General features: G+C 35.1%; 1 protein-coding gene across 9 annotated transcripts in view; it reads left to right on the top strand.

Annotated features, from left to right (window-relative positions):
* Window positions 1-25,229, top strand: part of Shab (potassium voltage-gated channel shaker cognate b) — a 38,559-nt gene that overhangs the window by 7,335 nt on the left and 5,995 nt on the right. For 3 of the 9 annotated variants that reach the window (XR_015072170.1, XM_085960141.1, XM_085960140.1), the window contains exons 3-10: window positions 10,108-10,192; window positions 11,504-11,746; window positions 12,704-13,238; window positions 20,330-21,176; window positions 22,120-22,247; window positions 22,333-22,413; window positions 22,802-22,952; window positions 23,065-23,432. Coding sequence is in view for 5 of the 9 variants with exons in the window: in XM_085960141.1 (XP_085816267.1) it covers window positions 11,568-11,746; window positions 12,704-13,238; window positions 20,330-21,176; window positions 22,120-22,247; window positions 22,333-22,413; window positions 22,802-22,952; window positions 23,065-23,432 (2,289 nt within the window). In the remaining 4 variants the exon portion in view is untranslated. Of the gene's footprint in view, window positions 1-10,107; window positions 10,193-11,503; window positions 11,747-12,703; window positions 13,239-20,329; window positions 21,177-22,119; window positions 22,248-22,332; window positions 22,414-22,593; window positions 22,672-22,801; window positions 22,953-23,025; window positions 23,433-25,229 lie in introns of all 9 variants that reach the window. The other 6 variants (XR_015072168.1, XM_085960138.1, XR_015072167.1 and 3 more) reach the window with 3 other exon arrangements.

Here is a 25,229-nt window from a genome sequence, read left to right as displayed (position 1 = left end):
AATAATTACTTTTTATTTTACATTATTGTGAATTAGTTGATTATATATATCATATTATGTGGGTTATTAATTATTATAAACGATCATAATATTTGTTACTCAGGGCCTCAGTTAATTATTAACTCTTATTTATACATTTCCCAGTAGGAAAACTCATATACCTACTGGTACATAAGAAAACTAACTAACTTGTGTTGGCACAATATTGTTCTCACAGCGTGAATTTCGTGTCGCCTAGCCAATCGCCGAACCGTGCCAAGCGGAATTTTATTACTCGTTTTAGTTTTTCTGGGAATTAAGTAGGAATTTTGTTAATAATAACATAGTATTACTGAACATTCATTGCCTAGATACCTAATTTTTTAAACGTCAAAAGGATAACAAACTCTCGGCAAAATGTATCGATTGCTCAGTAATAGATTAACCCATTTTCTACTAAAAGGATTCCCTTATTAACATATATTTACTAAATGAAAAACACAAATAAAATTACAAAGACAATAATTAGTATCTTTTACCATCTGTAATTATTGCGGTGCTTTGGAAGATGTATTCGAGCCACTTAATAAAGAGAACGGTGGAGTCACCATTAATGGCGAATATTTGCAAATGACCCAGATTACCTTCAGAAAAGGATACAGGAGCTTGCAAATGAAAGCCTTAAAGTAGGTTTTAAGATAAATGTCTCTAAGAGAAAAATAATGATTTACTACTTTGTTGATCCAAAAGTGACCCTCATCAATAGCACTCAAATCGAACGAGTCAACAACTTCGTCTATATTGGACAGCAGATTTCAATTGACGATGATCTGTATCCAGCAGTGGGTGGACGCCGACTGAAGATTATTATCTTCGTACCAGACAGTCTTTGGCAAAAAAGGCGATCTGTATTGGCGTTTTCCTTTGTTACTTACTCACTTACCTTACAGACCTAACGGCTATTTACGAAAATCTAAATTATTCAAAATAATAATACCTCGACCAATATTGTACGTATAGTACAGTTTTTGTAATAATTATTTAATTATAATGTAAAATTAAAAATTCGACGAGATACAGTGTCGTAAAAGATATGTTTATCATTGATCTTTCCCTGTATAACGTGTTGAGGAATATGAAATTACGTGTCGCTAATTTAATCGTAAAATTTAGTTACTTTTCCAGCATTATTTTATACATACCATATAAAAGCTTCATCTTTATAAAAGCTTTTATATGGTATGTAATGGTATGGTACGTTTTGTAAAATATTTTTTTCTACGACGTCGTCTATCATAGGGTTGGGATCAAAATACTGCCCAGACAGGTCGGCGACATTTTTTTTCATTTCGTTTTTACTTGCCAACGAAATAAATTTCCATAAAAAAATGCTATGAATGAAGCAAACGTGAAATGAAATATTCGTGTCTGTTTTATTATTTATTATTTTAATATCATAATGACAATGAAGCTTAACCGTCACAGTTGTATATTTTGGAACGTAATGCAAGAAGTGCCTATTTCACGTTTTAGTCATTTTAACTTTGGTAAGTATCAACAATTACTTTAAAATCTTACATATATTATGTCAATGCTAAAAATGAATGACAGCCAAAATTTAAAGCCTACCCTAATAAAAATAAATTTTATATTACATTATATCAGTAACACATAAATAGACGCATCGATAAGTAAAATAATTATAACTCGATCAATAGTAAGTTGTCGCAATATTTACCTACATATTAATATGCACCTCATCGTATATTTCGTTCATTCAAAGGCAGGCTGTAAAAGGAAAAGATGTTTAAAAGCTGTAATAATTAGTGTATGTTTTATATATTATAATAACGTGACATCTACTGCAAAGTTATCGTTACAAATCGGCAAACTGCACTATACTTTAAACGTTTTTTATTATCAGCATTCAAGCATGCAATTAAAATCACTTTATTCAGAATTTACGTACCTATGTATATTTTGAACACTAACTAATATTATCTATGCTCTTAATTATATGATATTATCAGCGACCGTTTATATTATTAAGTCCTGCAAATAAGACTGACAAATACCTACCTGTTCACTATGCTTACATTAATAAATTAGTGCAAGAGCATGCATTCACTTAGAAAGCTATGGTACAAAAAATCACCACTCTACATGGTGATATAGATTGTTGATGAGAAATTAACAATCCTTTGTACTGAAAAATTAAATAACATAGGCATTTCTAACAGATTCCAGTTATTATTATCACAAGCCGAGGATAATAAGCATCCGCAAGAAAGCCTCTCGTATGTTTTCCTAGTACTCACGATCCTTTCGCTGACGCGTATTTACGATGAATTAGTTCGTCTATCTATACCCATAGCGGATTTTAAGGCGTCCTTGTTGCCGTTCAGTGCTCCTTGTGTACCACTATATGGATGCATTTATACAGAGGTTATTTCAATGTAAAAAAACCCTTCAATATATAGATGGGGCCCAACTACATGAAATTGAAGGCTAATGTTTAATTAGCTGCAAGTCATCACATATTGCAGATTCATCTATTGCAGAGATATTAGACACTATTACTGCTTAATTTCAATATAATTTTAGATTCACTCAGCAGTCAATTCCGTCAATTTTATTATTTCACATGCGCAGATTTTGCCAAGATTAAATCTGAAAGTTGTGATTGTTATGAATGGATGGTGAGCCGATTTTTTTAGTTGAAAAATCACGTAAAATCGCAAAACCATACATAAGATTTGATCCATGATGGTTTTGATCATCGCTTTGATCCATGATACCTAAGCACAATATATTGAAACGGCAAATAATTTTCAACTGTATGTAGAACGAAATTACGGCCGCGTTGTCATTCGAAGAGCGATAGTCGAGGCGTCTGCACGTCGATTCGTTTTGTCATGGTGTCGGATGAAAATATTCTTAAATCGTGTAAAGATGACTAAAAAACTTTACGTATGTACTTAAAAAAGAAAACATGTCAATTGAATAAACTATTATTATTACGAATATAATAATAAACATAACATAAAAAGGACGCATGTTGAACTTTTATGACAAATTATTTTTCGTTCGGCTTCCGTCATTTGCACCCGCGACCCGCATTCCGCGCATCGCCTAGTCACGATCTTTTTAGACCATGCCTCAGCTGAGGTAAAGCCTTAATAAAGGCTGCGGATACTTTTTAGTAGTTTTTCAAGATCAAGAGTAGGCAAAGTGGTCAGATAGCAGCGGTGGGGTGGTGATGTGAGATGAAGGTAGAGGGCACGCTCCTGTATCCAACCGTTGTCGATCGCACGGGATCACTCGTGCTCTCATCCGAGTGTAATACTAGATGTATCAAAATCAACGACATTAATATGGAGGAAGCATCTGGAAAAAAAATGACACTCACTTTTTTGTCGGGTCTGCCGAATGGCATAATCTGTTCTAACGCCATTACAATAAAGGTGATATTGCTATAAATTCCCGATGCTTTTTATCGGGTCTGCCGAATGGCATAATTCATATTTTAATATCAATATAGCTCGCTCAAATAAATATTGACACTAGAAACACTGCTCTAACGCCATGACAATAAAGGTGATATTGCTATAAATTCCCGATGCGGGATATCGCATAATGGAAATTGCGAAATTTCGTCACGTGACGTCTACCTATACATGTGCGAATGTCGCTATACGCGAATTTACTTGCTAGCTTCTGTACTGAGTGCGTTGTCCGTTAAAAATGTCATTGGTCAAAATGCGCTGACTTGTTATTTATAAAAACATATTAAAGGCTCTGTAAAGGGGCGCACTGCATAATATATCTCATTACGAATCGAATCAGTCTATTCATTCTGTATATCTGTTTATTTACGTATTTCACGCGAACCATGTCCCTGTCTATCGCAAGTTTTTCTAATAATTCTTCTTACTTATTTTTTCGTAAAATCCACCCGGAAATAATGTGATTGGTATGATATGCGCATCTTTCTAACCATGAAGGATTTGGCTAATGCGTGTAAAATGGATTATGTTTGCGTGTTCTGACGCTGAACATGTACAAGTCTGGCATCTGAAAATATATAATATGTGGACTGAATATATTTTAATCTACGGTCTTATATTTTATTGAAAGTGTTTGAAAGAAGTTGTTTAGTCACTATGTACTTGACGTGTCAAGCTTTTTAACCCCCCAAATACACTATTGCTGAGGTAGAGAAAAATCTACATATTCAAATAATTTTACTGATGGTTTATAAATATTATATATTCTCAGCATATGTTCTATTTTTAAATAAAACAGTTTAAAAATATAATTGATTAACTTTGTTGTGAAATAGCTTTTCTAGCTTATCCTTTTGACAGGGCTTGTAAACAATCACTCGTAACCTCTGGGTAAAAATAACAACGTCATCAATCATTTGGTGACTTTGGAGCGGATGCGATAAGCGAATCACTGCTTGGTAAATTAACCAACCTTGCACGCAGCGGCGGCTGGTCTAACATCATACAAGTGCACCGCACTGCTTGCATTGCTATGAAACATCGTTCAAAATCGTAAATCATATTTTTTCTTCATAGGTTTTTAATATTATCGCTCACTTATTGTAATGCAAACCACAAACCGATGTGCCCACATTTCCAATCGGCGATAATACGGGTACTATGCACCGTGTACGTCATCCTCGCTGAAATCGTTTGCGCTCCGGCAATAATTTTGTTTACTTAAAATGAGCCCAAAGCTTAGTTTTAACTAAAGCCATTATAAAACAACTTAAACCGTGCTAATCACTTACGCCATGCGTAAATTCCAGAATATCGAGCGCCGACCGGGTAAAATGACATCATATTGTTCTGAGTAGAGAACAATTACAGATTTGAATTATGGTTTGTTATTATAGACGCCGCGACTTCACGCTCAAATTATGTTTAGTATCATATTTAGCAATCTCGTATGTAAAATGCCTGTTAAACTTAATACAATAGAATTCATTATTTTATAAATTTAAAATGGATAAGGAATATAATAGAATGTCGGTAAGATATTTTGATTTATGTGTACTGAAAATTAAATCAATGAAGATAAAAATAATTTTGGTACCTACCGAATTTCTGGAAAATTAATATTTCATTATCCTGTGTGCACTAAATGCGAAATGATGTCGGTTATTTATAATAGGTATAAAAATTATTAATTCATGAATTCTAGTGATAAGCTAATAAATCTTAATACTATTTCACAAAGTGCAGTTTCATAATAATCATTATTCATACAGTGTACAAATTGCTAAGGATAATGTACTTATATAGAATAAGATGGCTTACGTTGAAAGTAAGAGGTATTTATCTACTATAAGAGATGAAATCGTTTCTTAAAATAAATCCAATAAAGATTTAAGTAACTCGCAACATGTTTTATTAAAAATATAAAATATACAGGTAATTTCCCAAATGTCAATAACGTTTTGTCAAATCAAAAATAAGGCCAAATTGATTTCATTTTTCAATAAGGTAGGTTTCCAGCGCACCCTCAAAAATTACAATCCAAAAAATCACCGGCCGCCACTGCTTGCACGTAGTGGAAAAATTGTCTTGTGATAAATTTAAAAAAGAAAAACTGTCTCTGGGAAACAAATGGTTGTATGTGACTGACATTTTCCACTTAGAACATCCGTGATAATCTAAAAAAACCATAATTGAATATTTTCTATCAATATTGGATACTTATAGAGTTTCAAAAAAATATTATCAATGCCTAAACGTATTATATTATTGTGTGATTATAATAATTATTATATTATTATGCGAAATGGATTTGTGATTTTTTGCCAGATATTGTATTCGAATCAGATGCCCACAACTACATTTATAGATAGGACACTTTCCAATTACTTCACCGTTTGTGTTTATAATATCTGCAATATAATCTAAATAATAATTTATTTATATACACATAATTTTAAAATACACCAGATAAACCCAATAGATTTTTTTTATGTACGACACCTGACGGAACTTGAACCTGTAACCAAAGGATTATCACCAATGTGCTATAACCAATTAAACAGGTACCCTACTTAATTACAAGGGATTGAACTAGCAGCTCTTATATGTAATGCTTATCAAATTGTGTTAATGTTGACTATCGGTTTTTGTGTTTTAAATTAAGGTATCATTAATAATTATTGCCCTAATTACAAACCGATGCCTGGATAATTTAGTTTATTAGTTAGTTTTTAGTTATAGCGTACTTGCACTTGCTAATAATTTAATAAAACATTTCTTTTATTCAACGAATAATTTACAAGATTTGAGAATGTAACAATCCAATAGAATGATTTTATATTAAATTTAGTTATCGTAATAGATTTTTGAGCCCAAACGTCTATTAAGATGGTAAACAGGCGTGAAAGTCTCCTATATTATGTTACATGACGTACCTATAATTAAAATGTGTATCGTGATTATAAAGAACAGTCATTGAAATGAGTAAGTCAAGTGGTCTATTCTCGAGGATCTAAAAGGGTATGAGCTATATTTATAATACTCGTAGTTGGTCGCTTTTCTTTCAAAGTAGGTATGCTAATTTTAGTTAGCACACTCAGGCCTTAGTGATTCAAGAGATCATCGAGCTGTTTACAGTGTCCTCTCCGATATTTTCAATTTGGCACATCCACATTTTCGGGCGTCAACTTTTAGGCTTCAGCCAGCGTTTTTCAACCTTTTCACTAAAACCGCACAACAATGGAAAAGGTCATAGAACAGCCATGTTTACAGTAGGTACTTGAATTTGAGGTTTGTTCATCTTCAATATTTTACTGAACAAAACATGTTATATTTTATCTTTTTCTATCAGATATTACACGAAAAATGCAACAGACACTAAAATAGATTTAAAAAAAAAAGAAATACCCAACCACGATTCTAACTCGGGCTAGAAAATTTGACTTACACGATAGTTGGGCGTGCTGACCGCAAAACTAGTCGGAATGGAGTCTTCATATTTTTACAAAAGATACATCACTGTATACACCGGAGGGCCCGTCAGACTTAAATAACTACAGCCTCACGGCACGTGATAGTGGTTAGATGCGATACGTGATAGTGATAGAGATACGTGATGGTGGTAGCACTGGTTTTGACACTGTGTGTGTGTTTTTTTTACAATACGTATATAACGTATGTATGTGTTGTATGCGTGATATTTTCGTAATTATTTTCCTCTTTTGGGCCTCTTTTGATTGTATTGTGTCATATCCGGTTACCTATTGTGCGATATACGTTTTCGGTTGGTCAGGTTGTACGAGCAGGCAATATATTTATATAAAATAATAAAGTTATTATTTAAATACGTTATTAGGTTTTTTTTTATTTTTAGAAAGTAGGTTTTAAATAATGGCCTACTATGAGGTATTCGCTACTGCCGCATACTCAAACTTCTCTAGCATACCAAACACCGACATTATAATAACAACACGTCATGATGATCTCCTAATATAAATAATCTGAATTCATTTTTTTGAAAATTACATTTCAAAGTCTTTTGAATTATACGTAATTATAATTATTATTCAAATTTTATTAGACTTGATCTAACACCTTTTTAAGTCATAAATTTACAGTAATACAGTGTAGCTAATTAGTTTGTTGTAACTGGGTTATAAGATATTATATTATTATGCTCTTTAAAGGTAAAACTTGAGAAAATTTAGCGGCACCCTCGGAGGAAACTTGCGGCACACACCAGTGTACTGCTGTAAACCGGTTGGTAATCACTGGACTACACCAACTTTACTGTTCGCTTTGTGTTTACACTCTTGCTAAAGCTAAATTTAATTAAGTACATTCTGCCCAGCACTTTTCAAAAGAACAAAAAAACAACCTCGTAAACTAGTATGTAAACAAATCAAAGCGATTATAGTTGTAGTAAAAATGTTTTACGAGCGGTAGTCAAATACAAAATTTAAAACGATTTTAATTGATGATTAATTGATTTGTAAATATTTAACATCGACTCAGGCTTCCGAAAGTTTGTTTACCCATAAAACAATATTTCACACGACGGACTGTTTTATTAACTTATCTATCAAATTCATATTTACTAAATTTAGGGATCACTGTGTATATTATCTACTATGATCAATAGATACGGTTCAGTGGAACGCAAGAAACCACAAAATTTCTTGAAATTTATGACGGTTACTTTGCGGCTCCTTGTGGTATCCTGCGGTAGTGATTAATAACTCATGGCTGTTGACAATATTGAATTCTACATAATATTATATTATTATTTATGAATCCGTTGTTCATATACAAACCGCGAGAAACAAAAAAATGCTTTTCATTTATAATGGCTATTTTATTGGATTATTGTGGCATCCTGCTGTTCTGATGGTTAACCTTTAGCCATTGGCAATATAAATTCTACATAATTACATATTAAATTTATAGATTGGGGCTTACCAGTGGCGAAGAGTGGAGGTAGGCAGTTAATATCTGACATAAAAAGTGTACACTAAACTTTGTTAGTCATTCGTATTTGTTTTTATTGAACTAAGACTACAATTGACAGATGCTGTTAGTTAGTTTAAAAAATAAATTAAACCCTACCTAAACCAAACCATAATGGTTTTGGTATGTTTTTGGCGATACGACAAAATTGTGCACACTTTTTCATTCATACTTTTTGTTTTCGTTGAATTAGAAACACATATTACAATAATGTTGTTAATTAATTATTTAAAATTCATTAAGCCCTGCCTAAGCCAAACTATAATAGATAAAAAATATTATTGTATCTATGAAATATCCAAAATTATTTATGATTGAATGGCATAATTATAGATATTTTGTAGATAGACCAGTATTTTTTGACCATTATATAGTATAGTTTGTTTTCGCAGGGTTTAATTGAATATTAAAAACTAACCAACACTAAGTGTAGGTCTTAGTCCAGTGAAAACAAATACGTATGGCTGACAAAGTTTAGTGTGCACTATTTATGGAGGATCTTAACAGCCTACGTCCACCTTTCGCCACTGGTGCTTACTTACGTGTCCGTAAATTTGTACCTATGCAGTTCGCCGTATCACACTTCACCGTGAAATGTTGTATCGAAAATATAATAATATAGCCGTATATTAAAGACCGTCCAATTTCTCTGGGTCGTATAGTACTGACATAAAATTCAAGTCTAAATAAAACACGGTTCTTGTCGGTTTACACTTTATAGGAAGCCAGCAGCATACAAATTTTGAAAATAGCCGATATAGGTACTGGATTATTTGTTAGGTTAGGTAAGGTTTTCATTCTTGAGTTCATGAATTTTGTCAAAATCGGCTATGAAAATTGAATTAATGTTCATATTAAATCTAATAAAATTGGAGACTGTATAGTATACTCTACGGCTCACGGCGAACTGTGCCACGGTGAAATGTTTTACGTACAATTTACATGTAAGGTTGTTTACTTATCTTATAACAGTTTATCAAAAACATCTTTTACGCGTCCATAGTGGAGTATTAAGAAGTTAACTAGCTTTAATTTCCATTGTTCGCGGGTTCGAATCTTCTCATGTCTTTTGCTATTATTCTTCCATTATGTTCCGAACCCTAGCCGTGCCTCATAAACCATCTTTTACGGTCTGTCGCTAGCTTCCATTGGGTTACCTATGGAATCTTTGGTGACCTGACTTTTTATCCATTAAAAATGGCCCATCTATCGCTGTCTTTGTATTCTCAGTATATAATCTACCAATGATTCTAATATTTTTAAGTTGATCGAGTTATAAAATTGAATCCAAATATGTATATGCAAAGTTGAGATATATTATAGCAGATGGCAAAAACTTCAGCTGAATGATAGAATTTGTCAATTCCTACCGAAAATAAATGAAAAATACATAAATACATTGTACCTGAAAGCAAAGTAATGTAGTTGACATTTTCTTTTATTTGGTTTAAAATAAAAATACAAATTCTCCCGACCCTATATACAAATTATATGTCACGCATGCGCACCGTAAGTGCCACGGTTGCCGCAAGTTGACTCATTATTGCGGCAACTTGCGATGCGCGTGTCGGCTGATTCCCAATGTATTGGTGAGATTTTATTGAAATGATTTCAGGAAAGGCGAATAAAGACCGCCCGAGCTGAGGACAGGAGTGCTGTGAGGGAGTCAGCCATCACTCAACCATCGTCAGCAAACAGACGTAAATAACACAATATGCATTAATTTCACCTAACATAATATATAAATACAATATCAAGTATATATTTTTTTATTAATTGCATGCCAAAGAAAATGTTTTATGATATTAAACAGGTTTAGATATCCGAAAATACGTATATTGAAATCATAAAAGAAGATTACCTATTGTTAACTTCATTTAAAAAAAACAATGTGACTTATTACAGAATAATTAATGTCTAAAGTAATTGAATTATTAATAAAACTAATAACACATAAAATTAGGTATTGAAAATTATATCTCGTATGGATAGGCAAATAAGGTACATGCTATGGGCGGTTCATTTTTAAGGGCGGAAAATCAACGAAGAAATTGCAATTGCAAGGTTATTTCTATTTTTTATGTTCAACGACTAATTAATTCACAAGATTTAAAAACATGACATTCTTTATTGACGATTTATAATTTGGAAACACTTGAAAAACATACTTATTAGAAAATAATCTAGAAAAAATATGGTGCCGGACAGGACTTGAACCTGGATACCGGATTCTCGTTAATGATTCAAATCTACAAAAAACAGCCTCAAATATTAGCGAAATTTGATAATCGTTTTAGTAACTGGAGTTAGTTAATGACTATTAGTTAATTTCGTCGTGATTAGGTAGGGTGCTTCTTTTTCTTATGTATACTTTTTATTATAAAGTCTCTGTAAACTGAGTCAATTGGGTATCGACTCGCTCCAAGTGTAAAAAACTGCTGATTCTTCACACTAAATACAAACGCTCGATTAAGACCGAGTATGGTACGGGGCGAGTTAGTTTAGATGGGTATATGCTTGTGTTGGTCGGAATTCGATGGATGTTTGAGCCCTGTCTGTCACTATATTTTTTTTTCTAATACGAATGTCTCTGAGGTATTTCCAAATTATGCATTTTTTTAGTATACCTACCTATTATGTATTATATGACGGTATTTTGCACAATAAATTATAGTATAGCTATAAGCTCCATAGATGCTCCACTTGCATTATTTAGTTTTAGTATATCTTATCGAAAAGGGTAGGTAGCAAATGGGGCTTGAGAGCGGTAGTGCTTCTGAGGACGTCATTGACTCTTGGAAAAGATTGTTAAAATCATCACCAGTATTCTCAAAAACGCAAGGTTAGGTGGGTTGGTAGATACGATATTAATTTTACACCGTATGTAGGTTTTCAAGAAGCTTGATCTTGAGGTAGCTTAAGAGGACATTATATACCTACCTAACTGGTAAGTGTCAACCTATGACTGAGTAAAGAATGAAAATGAATAATGTAATTTTTTGTGGTTCCAGATGATCCTGAGGCGCACTCGGGGAGGGCGATGGGGTTGGAAATGAGGGGGGCGACGGCGAGCTGATGCAGATGCAGGGCGGCACCTGCGCCTCCAGGGACGGCGTGCGCTGGGAGACGGGGGAGCCTGACGCCCGCCCCGTCGACATGTCCTTCCCATTCGCGGAGGACGACCTGCCCAAGGACGGCAGGTTCTTCGGGGCGCCGCCGCCTCCGCCGTCTGACCTGCACCGGGCGCACTCCAGGTTACCACACTACTTTTCTTTTACTGCCCGTTCTGACAGTAAGAATAAATAATATATTTTTTTTCGACCATGTCCGATCATAATAAGATCATCCACAGAGTGGAGGTTTGTATTAACAGATTTTGTTTTTAGAGAAATGTATGTCAGTCACTTGCTCAACCTATTGGGTCCATACAGGACTTTTACACAAATTGAAAAAAAATAGAATATGACTTCAGAATATCGATCAAAAAGAAGAAGAATAGCGGACTATTATCCGGATAACTTTTGGGTATACAAGTTTCTATGAAAACCTTTAAAAACAGGTTATCACTAAATTGATGTATTATAGACTAAATCCCTTATCTTAATGACGCATGACTTATGAAGGGAAGCTGTGAATTTCTTTTTTAAATAATGTCACAAATCTTTATAGTTTCCTACATTATCCTTAAAAAAGCTCAAACTCATACATTTTAAACCCATTTACATAATTGTTTCAACTTTCATTACAACCACCTTAAAAAGGTTAGTAATCATAAGATAGCTTTAAAACAATTTGATTTAGTAGATAAAGAGATAATTAGTGAAATTCCATTTTACAACCTACAATATAATACAATAGAAGTTAATAGCAATTTCGGTTATCGCATCAATATCAAGTCTACGCTAATAAACTATTTAACCCTGCTTAGTATTATATTTTCAAAAATAGACCTGATATTCCTTCTTGTTCACTCTAGTATTGTATTCGACGTTTATATATTATATCATATATTATAATTTCGGGGGTTATATTAATGTAATTAACTTATTTTTCCAGAATAATAATGAGATTTTTGTAAAGTTTGATAAATCATTTCGTTAATGTTGTCATACAATGTATGATTTTGTACATAATGAGAATTTGATTTTTCAGTGGAAAAGTCAATGACCGCTTTCCATTATTAATTGTAAATGTGTGTGGATTTGCTTCAGATCGATGTCGTCCCTGCCACCGGAGCCGTTCATGATAATGCGGTCGAAGGCGCTGAACCGGCGCGTGCTGATCAACGTGGGCGGAGTGAAGCACGAGGTTATGTGGCGCACCCTGGAGCGCCTTCCGCACACCCGCCTGGGCCGGCTGCGCGACTGCAACACCCACGACGCCGTCACCGAACTCTGCGACGACTACTCTCTCGTCGACAACGAGTACTTCTTCGACCGCCACCCCAAGAGCTTCGGGTCCATCCTCAACTTTTACCGCACGGGGAAGCTGCATCTCGTGGATGAGATGTGCGTGCTGGCCTTCAGCGATGATTTGGAGTACTGGGGCGTGGACGAGCTGTATCTGGAGTCTTGCTGTCAGCACAAGTACCACCAACGCAAAGAGCACGTGCACGAGGAGATGCGAAAGGAGGCGGAGAGTCTGCGACAGAGGGAGGAAGAGGAGTTCGGGCAAGGGACGTGCGCGCAGTACCAGAAATGGCTCTGGGACCTCCTGGAGAAACCTACTACCAGCATTGCGGCGCGGGTAACGTTCGCATAATACTGCGTATTCCCCTTTCTTACTAATACGTCATATTATTAACATACATTTCGATACGTCATTAAATAAGTATTCAATCAATTACAAATCATAACTCACCAATTCTCCTTTGTTGACAGAGTTTTATACTTTATATTCTAAGTATGTTTAATCGATTAATGATAGCAACTTTTAAATAATATAGTAAATACTATAATAATATAATATTATGTACTCCGGAAAATAACAATAATATATTTATTGTATTTCAATCCTACTCCTCTATGTGACAATACAATTATTATAGTTTCATTCTTGCTGGACTCTGCAGCACTTTAAAATTTGTTCAGAGGATTGAAATCCAAAGTATTAATGAAAAGCTCATAAAACTATTAGAATTCCAATGGTTCCATATCGTATTCTGAAAAACTTATATTACTCGACATATTTTATTCCACCAACAATACGAACGTAATAATCCATTGTGTATCTGCTTACTTAATATAATATAGTTATTTTCATTCAATGAAGGGCATTTGACTGTTTCTCCGTAAGAGAAAGATTAAATTCAATCAAAGCGAACTTAAAACTAATAAAAATATACTTCGGTAATTTAACCCCTGGTTATACTTTGACATTTATTCACAGTTTTCTAAATCAAAGGCTTTAATAAAATTGTATCTCTAATTATTATTCAACAAAATATATTTGCAGGGAATTACTAACTTATAATGGGTACTGGATACGTCACAATACGTTAAATACACTTAATTTTGAGAGGGGCATTTATTTTATATTTTATTCAATTCAAGCTTATAAAATACAATCATATTAGTAGATACGTCGTTAGGTAATTACTCATATCATATTTTTCTACATTCATTTCCAATATCATTAGGTAGGTACTAATCAAATAGATATACTCCAATATATGTATGTATGCTTATATTTTATTAATTATAATCTTATCATGCTCCTTTTTTGTGGATTTTTAAGGGATGGAAACTTAACAACTACTACCTACTTATATCCCGTAATAAATATTTAATAATGCTTTGAAGACTCTCCACGAAAGAAAAAACCCAATTTAATAACATAATTTTTGATACTTAATCATTTATTTCGAATTGTTTTTATGTAATTTATTCCAACATTGTCTTTATTTCTATTTATTATGTTTTGCTAAATTTATTTCACTATTGTTTACTTATCACAAAAATATGAATGAATTAAATTCAAATGTAACAAGGTAAATAAAATAAAAGATTATTATATTTTTTCATGGTCCTCACAGAGTTGATAATTTAAGTAGGTAGGTACAAAATTTGTACGCACAGTTGGACTTATCGCCTTGGAGATGTATATATAACGACAGTGGATATTATATAATATATATTATACATACTTTGAAAATGTTACATTCGAAAGTGATTAATTCAAATATTATTAAATGTTGCTTCTTTTTAAAGTAAACTATTACAATAGTAAAAAGGCATGCACTGACTAAGGAATGGAAATTTAACAATTATTCTTTGTAGTTAACTAAAATAATCATAAATAGTTATATTATATTTCTGTATTTTTAGCACATAATATACGACTGACTGTACATAAAGCTTCAGTGTTCACAGATAACTTAAGATTTGTTTATTTTTATATCAGCAACATATTAGACTGTTAGAGTGTAAATAAATGTTAATTATAATTTATTAATAACTAAAACTATTTATTTTATTGCATGATTAGACAATAAATAATAATATTACATAGATCTTACCTTATATCTTGAAGTAGAAGACACATTTTTCAAAATCAATTATAGTAACGACCTAGAGATTTTACTCTGAATTATTTTTGATTATTAAAATAAAAATAGAATAAGCAATTTAGAAAATAAAGAACTTTTCCATGTAAATATAATACTAGAAAAAATATAATTCTAGAACATAGTGAAAATATTATGAAATATAATAATACTAGGTATAGAAATAACTTTAATTATACAAATTTTATTTCGACGTAGAAAGATTTTTCTTGACTAGAAGAAAGCATAAAAAATGTTGGGAATAAATTATTAATAATTAAAAAGCTATCTACAATTTTTGGAGATTGACTATTAAAAATATAACTTAACATGATCAATCCGAAAGAAAAGTTGGTTTAATTATACTGTTATAATAAAACTTTTGTTATTAAGATATTGTGAAAAGGATTAATTATTACGAAACATTTGTACCTATTTTAGCAACCTGAATTTTGCTTTTCAGACTTTATGGTATGTACACAACTGATAAAATAAAATGATTATATTGATAATATACTATGAAATAAACAATTGTCTAATTAGATTCTTTAGGTATAATTGATTTTTACAGTAAATATATAAGCTACATCTAGTAGGTATACGTATTATAACATCCACTCTGTAAATGCTTATATTATTCTCAGCGTAGTGGTAACAATGCTAATTTACTTTTATAAATGAAGTGATTTCAAACGAATACGATATTTTTTTTATCATATACCATAGGTATCTAAGTACCTGAGGTGAAACCAGGGTTGCTGAAATCGATCATTATGGAAAAATCAAGTTCTTATCCTCATTTTTGGTTCATACAATATTCTCTTTGAACGTTTGGGCTAAATATGACAACTGAAAAACTGAAATTTTCCTTTACAATTCTTAAATAGTATATTATAAATTCAATGAATCAGAAAATGAAAAATGGACAGTTTAATGTATGAATGGGAATGATTCGTTTTAAAATCAGTTAACTCTTTTCGATCAAAGCTTTTTAAACTTTTTCAGGTTCTTCGAGCTATTATTACAACAACTGTATAGTTCTTAACGTGATATTATATTATAGGTTTAACAGTAAGTATACAAGTAAAAATATCAATCTGCTATGAATTTTATATATTAATTGATTTAGTTTTTTCTTCTTTTTCTTTTGTGAAACTACCGTTTAAGGTGGACATTGGCCGTCCGAAGCATATTCCCGCATTCTACCTCATAAAATTCAATCACTACATAATTTCTTTTATTTCCAGAGTAATTCCGGGGTTTTAGGCTCGGTTGTATTACATTTACTTAAATCAAGTGTCTAGTACAAATATCAGTAAAATATATACTGCTTGGGAGTTGATGTATTTATAATATGAAACATCATAGATTAAAACATATGATCCTCTATTTATTATTAAAATCAATACTTTATTATAGTGAATCCCAACCTTTTTTGGTTGGATGAACCTTTGAACCTGGATACCTGGCTGACGAAAAAATGTATTATGTACTCGTAGTAGTCTTCCGGACGGTTTTTGTAAATTCTCACGAAACCTTGGTTGAGAGTCACTGTAAGGACCTACGTAAAAATAAACAAGCAACGAAATGAAAAAACAAAAATGTTGAAGAAATCCTTTTTCTATGTGCAATAGAGATGGAGTCTACACAATATAATATGAAAGTCAAGAAAAACACTATCGATCTACAAAATTTCATACAAACTCTGAAAAGGGAAGAGGAAACATTGTTTGATACATATACAAATGGAACCTACGTGACAGGGAAACTACAAGAGGCTCCATTTTACATATGAAACATAATAATTGTGTTTTATTTTTTACCATCTTGATACCCAGAAGAGTTTGGTAGATATGCACTAGTACCAATCATGGAGGCTCTTAAGCCACGAAATTCGGCGTCGTCTTCTTCTTTCCTTGGATAAAATATAGATTTCATTTTCAGTTGTCGTCTTTTGCCCAAACCTTATTAATTTTTATTGCAGGATTGTGTTCTCTAAATGGAGACTTCTTTTTTTTAGATTTTTTGAATATTTAAAAATATGAATGACATGTTATTAAAATTTGGCATTTAATTGGATCAATGTATAGAAACATGAAAATACGTTGTATAGAAGTGCTACTTGATAAACAATTTATATAAAGAAATGATTTTAATGATTATTTTGGTGGTATTTATTATTAAATTTGCATTTCATATTATGCAGGTACTTCTCATTCACAGGTGTGTCTTGTGCTTCAAGAAATAACGGTATCTGGTCAAATTTTATTATGTTATAATGTTAACTACATTATTGTTACAATTTTATTTATAGTTTAGTAGAAGTAAATCTTATATTATTATTATGTGGGTTATTTTAAACAAACTGTTGACACATTATCGTGAAATATTAATATGATCACCTCTTAACTATTTGATTATTTTACATCAATGCTTAGTTTAGACTGTCTACTCGATGTTCTACTCTTTTATATAATTTTATTTATTTATACATTTTCTAATTTAATTTATTCATATTATCTTAAATTCTTAGTTTTACAGTTATTTAATTCTTAATTAATTTTATGTTCATGTTGTTTGTTATAAGCATCAAAATTTTTTCAGATTGAAATATAATATTTTAAATAGATTGATTATTTAAAATCGTGAATATTTATATTATATTACTTAGGTATACATAATAATATTTTAATAAGAATTTTAGATATTTTTTTTTTAAAATTTAGTAGTTAGTAGTAGCTATTTGTTTTAAAGGAGCTTTAAAAAAGGCTTTTTTGATAATGAAATCTTTTTAAGAAACCTACCACAACAGGGAGATGGAGAGGTCCATATGTTTCACTAGGAGCAGAAAGTAGGATGTACTTTTTTTTCGAAATGCGTAGTTTTTTTAATACTTAATTTATTTAGTAGGGTAATTATACAAAACATTGTCTTGAGCTTATATTAAATTATGTTGATTATTTAAATGTTTTAGTAGGTTTTTAATATTGAAAAAGTTAGTATGTTCCTACATACTATCTTGTTTGAATTTTAAATAATTAATTGTGTCGCATTTGGCTTTTTCAACATTCAAGCATTCGTAAAGAAATGTATGTAATACAAAAATATTGTAGAGCGCCATTGAATCTGTGAAATTATTTTACGATTGATGTAATATTATATTGATGTTATGTTTAATGTCTTGCTTAAAATTTTCATGTTTTATTGAGAAAACGCTTTGCTTAAAATGCACCCTTTTCTGACTTGTATTCACATTGGTGTTTCTTCAACTCAAAAATGCTTTATAATCAAACAATAATTATATGATTATCTTTCGTTTACTACTTACATTATTAAAAAAAATGAAAATAAAAACAGACACCTGCATTATCATTGGTAATTAATGAAACTAACCTGCAAATCGTAGTAATATAATAAAACGGTCACCGAATACGAATAATATCATTAATTTTCATCCCGTTCGTTATAACAATAATACAATAGGTAATCAGTATCGATGCATATTAATATTCTAAAATGAATGCATGTATGTGTAATGTTAGGAGTAACCTGCACAATGAATTAAATATTAATTAGTAGCCACCTGATCGATCGTAGCCATTAAAAAAACATAGTGATTGATTGCACGAGCATGTGACAGACGAAATCTATTTTCAAACTTAAAAAATATGTTATATTTTCATGTTTTATTATGATTCCAGCAACTAGTTTTTTTAAACGGTAAATATTATATTGTTTCCGTAATGGTTTAAAGTACAAAATCACGGCGTAACAATGATTATAAGTAGTGGTTCTGGCTAAATTGAACGGCATTTCAAGTCAGTAACCCAATGGTATGGGGATGGGTTAGTGCAATATGACCAGTCGCCATAGCGTGCCGTGTTTTTCCGGGGCAGCTTTGGTCGAACACTTCAAACAGCTGTTCGATCAGAGTCAGCCATCTTCCACAAATATCTTCTGTCTATAACCACCTGCTAACCGATTAAAAAACCGCACAAAGCAGCGATTGTATATAATTTTATATTTCCCACTTTCCTTCTGTCTGTACTCTTAACTCCTACTAACACATAACACATACATACCATTTATGCTAACTTAAATATTTGTGCATTCGTGCTTCAGCTTTCGTCCTTTTAACTACTTAACTAACAATATGACTCCGTACATTTGACACTGTTTACATAATGCAAAATAAACGCTAAATACATAGCGCTTCTCACTTTGTTATAATACCAATCAACCGGTATTGAAAATACTTAATCTCATCCGCTGCAAACATTCTGTAAGTTGAAAAAGTCTCATTTGCCATTAAATTTATTAGAGTAGTTATTAATAATTGCTGTTAATATTCGGAACTGTACATAAATGTCTGTAAATATTTATGTTTATTTTGGAGCAATGCTCAGTAAATTAATGTTATTAATTTTCGCATTTAGTTTTTTGTATCAAAATTGTTTTAGTTTTATTTTCAATTTAATTTTGAAAAACAATATAAAAACTGAGGTAAGTTAATACTTAAAATTGAGGAGTGCTACTTAGTTATAATCTCGTTGAGAAAATTCACAACAAATAGTATAAATGTGTGAATTAAAATAATCTTAAAAAGAAATTAGTAAAGACGATTTTTTTTAAAAACCATCTAAACCGATAACACAATTTTTGTATACCTACTTTCGATAGTGTGCTCAAACTTATTGCTAGTTTGAGAACACCGTTGTTCGTAGAGGCCTGAAGGCGCTAAATGGCGAAACTTGGGTCGTCATCGACACAATATATTAAATATGCAAGATTTGTATAATCAGTTGGAGAATATATTTTTTAAGTTACGCCGAGCATCCTCACTATTAATAATAAATTAATCGTTAAATAAATCTCACAAATTAGATATATGAAAATATTATTTTCACTAACAAAGAGACTTAATATCAGCGATGAATAATTGAATAAATTAATATTCTAATGGCTCTTGCTGATCATTATTAATAATACTTCTACTTACTAAACCTTTATCGAAACGGAATTCAACTCTACAACATAAAATAACACATAACATTAGAATACCAACCACTCAGTTCATACACAGATTGCCAACATATTATTATGGGTGTATGTACATACGGTGTCGGATCAATGGATATCGAAGCTTTGAGCAAATTTTAAATCTTTGCCAACGTTTGTACATAGCACGCTTTTCAAATGGCCCGTTTGAATGTCGAGTGTGTTTAGTGAGAGGGTGAGGATGATGATGAGGGATAGGGGAGAGGGTTGAGCTGTAAGAGCGTGTGGGTTGCAGGTGATCGCTGTCATCTCCATCCTGTTCATCGTGCTGTCTACGATCGCGCTCACGCTCAACACCATCCCCCAGATGCAAGTGTACGACGACAAGGGCGCCATCACGGACAATCCGCAGCTTGCCATGGTGGAAGCCGTCTGCATCACGTGGTTCACGCTAGAATACGTCCTGCGGTTCAGTGCGTCACCTGACAAGTGGAAGTTTTTTAAGGGCGGTCTTAACGTCATTGACCTCCTGGCCATATTGCCTTACTTCGTATCCCTGTTTCTGCTGGAGACCAACAAGAACGCCACGGACCAGTTCCAAGACGTCCGGCGCGTCGTGCAAATTTTTCGGATAATGCGCATTCTCCGCATCTTGAAGCTGGCCCGACACTCCACCGGCCTCCAGTCCTTGGGCTTTACCCTGCGCAATTCGTACAAAGAACTCGGGCTGCTTATGCTTTTCCTGGCCATGGGGGTCCTCATATTCTCCTCTCTGGCCTATTTCGCCGAGAAGGAGGAGCCTGGGACCAAGTTTATCTCGATCCCAGAGACGTTTTGGTGGGCGGGGATCACGATGACGACCGTGGGGTACGGTGATATTTACCCAACGACTCCGTTGGGCAAAGTCATCGGATCCGTCTGCTGCATCTGCGGCGTGCTGGTGATTGCCTTGCCCATCCCCATTATCGTCAACAATTTCGCCGAATTCTATAAGAACCAAATGAGGAGAGAGAAGGCTCTCAAGAGGAGGGAAGCCCTGGAGAGGGCCAAGCGAGAGGGATCCATCGTGTCTTTCCACCACATCAATCTCCGGGACGCGTTCGCCAAGAGCATGGACCTCATCGACGTCATCGTGGACACAGGTCAGATTTTCTTCAGTTTATTCTTGCACCCGTGGTAGTACTAATCGCCTGCTCTGTTTTCAATTGACCGTCCGCGGCACCCGTAGAACGCCTCACTCGCCCGACATCCTTGGACTTGTAAATTTCAATGCCGCTTTACTAAAGCTTGCAATGAGAGCATGCCGATCGCGAAAATTCCACCGAAGGTTTGTCGCGCGACATTCGCCGGCGGCTGATCGAATCGAACCCACTTTAGTAGAGCGCTCCGAGTCGGTCGGCGGGACGCGATAGTCCGTAGCCGCATTCGCATCATCACCAGCTAGAAGCATTCATCCATCACGAGCGACATTTTAGTTGACGCTTTCATGAACGTTGGACGCCGTGGAGGCGCACTCAGACTGTTTTGTTCCTTCCCTCCAGGTGACAAGTGCGCGCTCATTGAGGACGGCGAAGACATCGGGGCGGCTTAGTAAACGCGCTTTAGAGACGTATCTCCGGACTCCGGTCACAGTTTGCGTCGGAGCGTTACATTACGGTTAAGAAAATAATAGAGAATAATGACCGAATCGAAATCGGAAGTTACCGCGCGCACCCTGTGTATTATTGGCTATGTGTTTTGTGCTTCATTTGTTTGTTCGGTGTGGTGGACCGTAATATGTTTGTAGACTCGCCGATCGGATCTCTGGAAACGTCCGGACCGTAGTCTCCGCCGATATTCAGTGTAATTTTGAACACGGCCGCCATCCGACGGGTCGCTTTTGCTATAAAAATCTATTAGCCTCCGTCAGCGGTCGATTCCGAGCGGCGCAGTCCTGTGCTGTGCTGCCTGCAAATAAAACGTGGGCCGGCAGAGGTATCCGAGCGAGTTTCAAGATTGCACGGTTTAGCGGTTTCGCGGCGGTCCGGGACGTACGGATCCGACCGAGGGACACTGACCGAGGGTTGTCGCTTGTCGCTGTCGCAGGACACAACATGTCGCAGGGGGATGCCAACAGTCTCGAAGGCGAGCCGCCAGCTCCGCCCGCCGTCGGATGCTTCAGAAATTACGACCATTTTATCGATGACAAAAACGCTCCGTCAGACTACCCGCAGGTTAATCACTCTCCATTCGCAATCGTACCTATCTGACTTATTCCCCTGCCGCCGGCGTCTGCATCGTTTGCTTTTTGAATTACAGATAATGGAGGCGCTCGATAGGGATTTTCCGGAAGAGACCAGTCCCGAAAAGTGTCTCCTGATCGATCCCGACCCCGCTCCAGTAAGAGGACCATTTTTACAACGCGCCGCCCTCTGATGCTTTTCAATGATTTTTGCCCATCGCTCATTTTACTTACTGCCATGAATCATGATACCTACCGCTATTATCGAGATATACCTACTAATATGATCGCCCCCGCCTGTTCCGCTGCACGATTACTAACAGAACGGTTTCTTTTAGGAGAAAAAAGCTGCCGATAAGCAATTAGACTTGGATCAGTTGCCTTCCGAGTTTGAGTGTTGTTTTTGCACATTTAAGGTAAAGTACCTAACAAATTTACATTATTCAATTTATTACTTACCAACGAAATAATTAATACGTACTACATACTGAAGTATTTGACTTCAGCTGCGTTAAAGAGTGAATCTGAATGTGTTATCGTTTTCAGGGATACAAAGAGTTCATAGACGCTGAGCATATAATGCCTCTGCCGACTTCCGACTTCAAGCGGCCCATCTGCGTGGAGCTGGCGTGCATGCACCGCGAGGGTTCGGCCCCGAGGGCTCTGCCCGAGACGGCACCCAGTCTCGACAGTTCAGGTATTTGCTTTTCCATCGTGTGTAGCAGTCAACGGCAGCCATTCCGAGGGTACAGTTTACGATTATATTCCAGATACATTTGCATCATGCCTTACGCACCCTTTTCCTTCAGAGGGAGACATGACGCGAGAGAGCGACTCCAACTTGTATGTGAATCCTTTCCATAACAAAGCGTCGGCTGACCCTCTGGGAAGGTACGGGGGCGTCAAAAAGAGCACATCGGGTGACAGCGCCCTGCTGAGCGGAAAGAGGGGCAGTCTCGTTCAGTCTACGGAGCGCTCCCTGACGGGGTCGAGGACCAGCTTGTCGCAGCCGAGCAAAGACAGGGGAGGGTTCCCGCAGTTGCAGGCGCCGCCCCTCGCTCCGACCCTTCTTCAGCCGCAACCCATGCAAGGATCCCGCGCCAGCCTTGTTCAGCAAGACTCCAGAGGAAGTCTCAACGAACCGCTTCCAAAGCACAGAAAGACAAGATTTCAACAGGTATGGAGTTAAGTCTCCTTTCTTAGTTCCTATTGCAATTTTGACTACTGTTTGCCTTTCGATACTGCGATGCGGAATGTAATTTAGCCGTAACGTCTTTCTAGTTTTCTCAGATTATCGGCCGGCCATACCTAGAGATTTTTGTAATTAGCATCGATCGAGCTTCACTCTTCAGAGTTATATTTACAACTTCGAAGTGTACATAATATATATTGCTGAACATGGTTATGTACCTACTGAACAACTTAAACATGAAAGTCCCATAAGTAGGCAACTACAGAGTTGGGCATTACACCATATGAGGGGAATATAACCAAAGGCAGCAATCTTGGAAAAATTGGCAAAATAATCTATGCATGCAGATAGAGATGCTCATTATGCACATGGTAAAACAATATTTGAGGCGCAAACCTTATATTCTTTCATACAAAAATCACTTCACATTAGAAGCAAAGGCTGCATTCTTCTATATTCAATATTATTCTCATACAAAAAAGCCACGTGACAAAATGGCCGCTCGGTACAATTTGGGAGCAAACACAGCAAACTTTCAAAATCCTCGGAATGAAGGAGTCGCGACATTGCTAGCTGTGCACCAATGAACAAACTCACCTTTTCTTGATATCCATTTCACTAAACACGAAGACCAGCTGACTTTCATACCTTATTTTTTAATAACTGCACAAGTATTTATAGGCAATAACGGCACTGTGTTATTTAAATGTGCGGGAGTTTGAAAATAATATTTGCAATAAATTAAAATATTAGTAAATTTTAATGACTGAAATAGTTCACTGCTCCCTAGACTTTTATGACCATATTATAGTGGACTACGCCTTTCAGTTTGAGAAGCATTTGCCTTATGCCCTAGTGTAGTGCTTCTCAAACTTTTTCATACCACTGCCCCCGAAATCAGAAAAAAAATCCAAGGCTCCCCTTCCAAAAAATTTTAGTCTTTAGTGACCAACATTACTTTATTTACCATTAATTATTATTATTTGGGATCACGACCGGAGTCAGACAGGGTTGTGTCCTTGCACCGTTTCTCTTCATCATTCTCTTTGACTTCATACTACGGAAGTCAATACCACCCGACCGAGGCATACCTGTTACCCCCACAGTGAAGCTATGCGACCTAGAATACGCCGATGACGCTGTCCTATTCGACAACTCAATCGAGGGCATTCAAGAGACAATCAACAGGTTGCATAACAACTCCTCTCGCGTTGGTTTGAAAATCAACGCGAAGAAAACCAATGTCTTGTGTAATAGCACCTGTCCTGATCCAGATTTCACTCTGATTAGCGACGGACAAAACATCGAGAGCGTCGACAGCTTCAAGTACCTGGGGGTACACATCACGGGATATGGCATTTTGCAGAAAGAGCTCGCTATCCGAATGGGAATGGCTGGAGCAACATTCAACTCGATGCGGAATGTCTGGGACTCACGATTGTACTTGGTCAAAACCAAATGCCGCCTATTCGATGCTTGCATTCTGACGGTGCTGCTTTACGGTAGCGAATCATGGCACCTTACGAAGGCTCAGAGCAACCGTATACTGAGCTTCGAAAACAGATGTTTGCGACGAATACTGGGTGTGCGGTGGTATGACTTTAGGAGCAACGAGGAGATAAGAGAACGCACCAAGCAGCCACTCATCACGCTGAAAGTGAAGAGGCGACATTGGACCTGGCTTGGCCACGTGCTGCGGATGCAAGAAGAGAACTTCAACCTGGCTTGCCTGTTCTTCAAGCCGACCGGATTCCGGCGTCATGGAAGGCTGCTAAATATAAT

Source organism: Rhyacophila brunnea, unplaced genomic scaffold (genome assembly GCF_057557595.1).
Source record: "Rhyacophila brunnea isolate RB1 unplaced genomic scaffold, BYU_Rbru_1.0 scaffold_9, whole genome shotgun sequence".
In the NCBI taxonomy this organism is placed as follows: domain Eukaryota; kingdom Metazoa; phylum Arthropoda; class Insecta; order Trichoptera; family Rhyacophilidae; genus Rhyacophila; species Rhyacophila brunnea.
Note: the sequence above shows the minus strand (reverse complement) of the source record. Positions and strands in the feature narration are given on the sequence as shown.